The sequence below is a fragment of the Elephantulus edwardii genome, unplaced genomic scaffold (genome assembly GCF_000299155.1).
Source record: "Elephantulus edwardii isolate Elephantulus edwardi_28Jun2011 unplaced genomic scaffold, EleEdw1.0 scaffold00223, whole genome shotgun sequence".
Classification (NCBI taxonomy): domain Eukaryota; kingdom Metazoa; phylum Chordata; class Mammalia; order Macroscelidea; family Macroscelididae; genus Elephantulus; species Elephantulus edwardii.
The window spans coordinates 1,915,934-1,920,774 of NW_006399973.1; the positions used below are offsets into that span (position 1 = coordinate 1,915,934).

At 36.1% G+C, this 4,841-nt stretch overlaps 1 protein-coding gene across 1 annotated transcript in view; it reads right to left on the minus strand.

The window, feature by feature from the left end:
- MBOAT2 (membrane bound O-acyltransferase domain containing 2) overlaps positions 1 to 4,841 on the minus strand; it is a 105,506-nt gene that overhangs the window by 60,170 nt on the left and 40,495 nt on the right. The window contains exon 3 of the mRNA XM_006898196.1: positions 2,128 to 2,205. Within this exon, the coding sequence (XP_006898258.1) occupies positions 2,128 to 2,205 (78 nt within the window). The remainder of the gene's footprint in view (positions 1 to 2,127; positions 2,206 to 4,841) is intronic.

Here is a 4,841-nt window from a genome sequence, read left to right on the forward strand (position 1 = left end):
AGAGGCGCATGGTTCGAATCCACCAGATGCTCTGCCGGGGAAGGAGGGACAATTTCCTCCTGTACCAGTCAGATCTGATTTGACGGTACACACACACACACACAAAATAATTAAAAAAAAAAGAAACTTGCAGCATAAGATGGGAAATCAACATAGGAAGTATATGCAACACATATAGGAAAAGTACCTAGGTATTTGTAACTGACAGAAAGGGAAGGGCCCAAGTACAAGGATACAGGGGATGGTGCATTCTCTAAAGAGTCATTCTTCTAAAGTATGCAAGCTTCAAGTTTCTATTACAAAGAGACAGTAGTGTCAGAGAAGCTCTTCTGTTCTCTACATTCAACAGATTCCAACAAACAGGCTTCTCAGTAGCTACTTTCCAGACATCAAAATGCACAGACGGATAGGAAAATGATCAGAAATAGAAAAGATAAACTGCCAACTTTCCCCCTCAAAGTTATCAGAAGTGCACATACACAGCAGAGTACAAGGTCAACGCCAACAGAAAGAAGTTCACTTCTCCTCAGCCTGTGTCTCAAGAAGATTATCCTCTGGGTGGTGCTATCTGGGGTTCCATTAACAGGAACAGTTTTTCTATTTCAGAAGCAGAGACAAATGTTAAATGGCCTGTGACAGATGGTGTGAATGAGTTTCATTCAAAGGAAATTGTATTACTTAAAACAGCATGGTTATCCTGAAGGAATGAAAATAGTTATGGGAGCAGAACAAATTTGGGTTCATGTCTACCATTCTTTAGCTAGGGGACCTTAAATAGTTTCCATATGGTTAGCTGGTAACATGACAGTGCCAGCCAGCACCTAACTCAGGTGATAAATCCACTCAGAGCACATCATGCTGCCCTTGTTTTCTGAAAGAGAGTCTAGCAGTCCCTCATCCTGTATTTTGTGTCTCATTCTAGTTATAATTCTAGTTAATTCAAATTTTAAAAATTCAGGTCTATTCCCGATGCACTTCCACAGTTATGATGACATTGGGAAGAAGTGGTTAAAAGTTCTGGTACAACCAAGCAGTTTTTATAAAACGCAACCCCTAAATTTGTATATCAGGCCCAGATCTTTGTCCCAAGCTCCTAGTTTCACAGTCATTTATTCAGTCAATATTGAGAGTTAATTACATACCCGCTGCTGAACATATATACTCATTTGAGATTTTTATACTCTGAACAAGTTCTCCCACTCTAAGATGCTCTATCCACAAAAAACTACTCCATCTATTCTTTTTAAACCAAGAATATGAGATATTTTTATAAAATCTTTTTTCTTACCTTCACTCCCATTAACCACTAAATCATTTCAAATTTACCTCCTAAGTCTGTCTCCAATCTATTAATTTTCACTCTCTAGTGTTATCATTGTGGAAGGAGGAGTGGCGTCCACTTCCATAATAGCTTGCCTCCGGAAACCCTATGAACTTGGAGAGAGGATGAAAGGCACCCAAGCATCAAGGACTCTCCTTCATAGGGTTGCTATGAGTCGCCTGCAACTCACCGGCACATAACAACAACAACAACTAGTGTTAAACTCTCAACTAACTGTTCTTAACAAGAGCAACTCTAACCCTAAGAACAGGAAAAGAGTAGCTTGATAATGAACACTACACTGGAAAAGATGAAACAAAGGACTGTCTGAAAGGAAACTAGGCATTATATGTATAACAAGAAGTGCATAACAAAGTGTACTGGGAGAGGGGTAAGAGAGAGAAAGGAAGAAAATGTGCATAAATAAATGAATGAACAAATGAAAATCCAACCTTTCTGTAAATTTTTGTTAAAATCACAATTTTAAAAGCACTACCACAAAACAAAAATTATTCAAAACAAAAATATTCAAAGCTGTCAGAACTGAAGGAAGGTGCTACTGGCATCTAGTGGCCAAGAATGCTGCTAAATCTATCCCAAAATGTCACTAGCTCAAGACTCTGGTTTCTCCTCAGATCATATAAATCTTTTGCCTTTTACCAAAATACCACTATTTCAGCAGATGAAAAATTCTACTTTCAAGGAATTAAGTAAATAGGAGACTAACGGATACTGATATTTTATTATTAATGTCTAATTTTACTACAGTCTAATGTACATCAAATATGAACAAACCAAGTACTTACGTGTGCATGTTTTCCATTCCTATTATGATCATGATACAGTAGGAAATTCCACTTTGTACAAGAAAATGTAAGGCATACCTAAAAATATCCAGAAGAGTGTTAGAAGAATATTCATTCACAAACATATGAGTCAAAAAATACTGCTTTATGACAAGGAAAATTCTCAAATTTAAAGAATAAGGAGTTAAATCCTCAAATCTAAAATCCTGTGAACTAAAGAGTGTCCCATACCCCAAGCCCTGGAAGAACTTGAGGGGAGAGTTAAGGATAAGGGAATCAAACACCATAAACCTGTGTCAATGCCGTAAGCTACAAAAAATATCCCAAGTCATCTAGTTACACGGAAAAGTACTTTGGCTTTTTTTGCATGGCTGAAAAAATTAGAATTTTCATAATCGAGGCACAATGATGAAAAAGAAGTGATCTAGATTTCAGAAAACTCGAGAGAACATCAGTTCTTTATAAAATTTAATTTTTCCACTAACAATGTTATACTCTGCCTTTTTTACTGTATTATTCATAAAACAAAGTACTAAAGATTAGAATTCACTAAAAATTGTATGCCCATATTTTCAAAACAGGAATAAACTGTTTAATTTTTATTTTAATGCAAGTTTACAGAAGTTAGATTTTTATTCATTCATTGTTGCATAAACTTTTCCATTGCTGCAAAAGATCAACAAAACATTTTCTGATAGAATAATATTTTTTAATGTTTCTATGAAACCCACCATGAAGTGAGAAAATATTTGCCAATTAAATTTAGAAGGTACAAGCAAAAACTGCTTAAGAGCTCATATACGCATATACACATATACGCACTTTAATTTTCTTTCCTTCTTGTGTCATAAATAACCCATGAATATTTTTTCAGATCATCAAATACAATGTAAAGTACTAATGAAGAAAACAACAATAATTAATATTGCTTCTTTGACTAATAATTTAAAATAAAAATACTCAAACTCATTGTCATAACGGACTCATAGTTGGTCCTCCAGTGGGTTTCCATAAGCTATTAATTGTAGGAGAGGAAATTGTTTCTTTTTCCCAAGGGGAGCCACTTGTGGCTTTAAATTGCCAGGGTCTCCCTTTGACTAGCAGCACAATTCTCTACCTGCTATGCCAACAGCATTCCGTTATAGAATGTAGAAAAGTTAGTATTTTGCAGACATTTTCCCACAGAAATATTTTCAAGTTAGGACTCCAAAACATAAAAGAAACTTATCTTACCCACTGTATAGAGTATATCAGTCTCTCATACATTCATACACACACACCCCCCACACACCCCCCCACTAGCTATTTTTCTTTATCTCCCATAAAAAAAGTTTTGGCCCAGAATATGATCAGAGGAGCAGAACTTAAAAGAATTAAAGTAATACATTTCTGAAATTAATTCTCTACCTATTTTTTGTCAATAATAAAAATTCATTAAGAGGACCTGAAGAATCTGCTGCAGAGGGTCAAGGACTGCAGCCTACAAGATGGATTGAGGCTCAATGTCAAGAAGACAAAGATTCTCACCACTGGACCAACTGGCAGCATCAGGATGGATGGGGAAGAGATTGAGATTGTACACAGCTTTAGTTTGCTTGGCTCCACAGTCAACACTCTCGGCACCAGTAGCCAGGAAATTAAAAAGGCGCATTGCTATGGTAAAGTCTGCTGTTAGGGACCTCTCCAAAGTACTGAAGAGCAATGGTGTCTCTCTGGAGACTAAGGTGTGTTTGATACAGGCCATGGTCTTTGATACCACTTGTTATGCATCAGAGAGTTGGACAATGACTAAGGAGGATAGAAGGAGAATTGATGCCTTTGAGCTGTGGTGCTGGAGAAGAGTATTGAGAATACCATGGACTGCTAAGTAAACAAACAGATTCGTCCTGGAAAGGCTTAAACCGGGTGGGCTCCTTGGAGGCAAGGATTCTGAGCCTCCGTCTAACATACTTTGGACATGTTGGGAGGAGAGATCGGTCCTTGGAGAAGGACATCATGCTGGGAAGGCACATAACAACAACAATAACAGTTAATGTAAAAATGCTTAAAGGAACATAAGGTATATTAAGAACTTTTACTGAGAGTAGAACTAAAGATACTTAGACAATACTGAGAATTCCTAGAGGAAAATACTTTTAAGTAAATTTCTAGTTATGTAAGCAAACATGTCACTTTTATAATATAGTTTAATATAATTAATATAATATGTTTCGTAACTCAAACACTGTCTTTTTTTTTTACTCCTCTTCTGCCCCTTATGGTGTACAGTCCCTGATAACACTGTTCAGAGAATGTGCTTTGTGATCTTTTGGGAAACAGTATAACATTTTGGAAAGCATCTGTTTGTGTAAGCCTTTTATTACAACAACAACACAAATTTGTCCACACAGAGATACTGCATTTATCTCTGCATCATTGAACTGCATGATACACATCAAGTTACTTTTCTTCTCAATTTCATCACTGGTGATATTCTTCATAATTTCCCACACAGAACTTTTCTACTTGCTAGCTATATATTCAGAGCAAAGCCTAACTTCTGTATGGCTATGTTCTTATTATTAATAGAAATTAGTGGAGTTTATGTAGTTTTATTACAAAAATGACAGTAATAAATACTATTAGTTGCGTATGGTTTATCATCACTAATAAAAATTCCGGAGATATGAAGAGACCATAGCTGACATCCAAGCAGATATATGCACACCCATGTT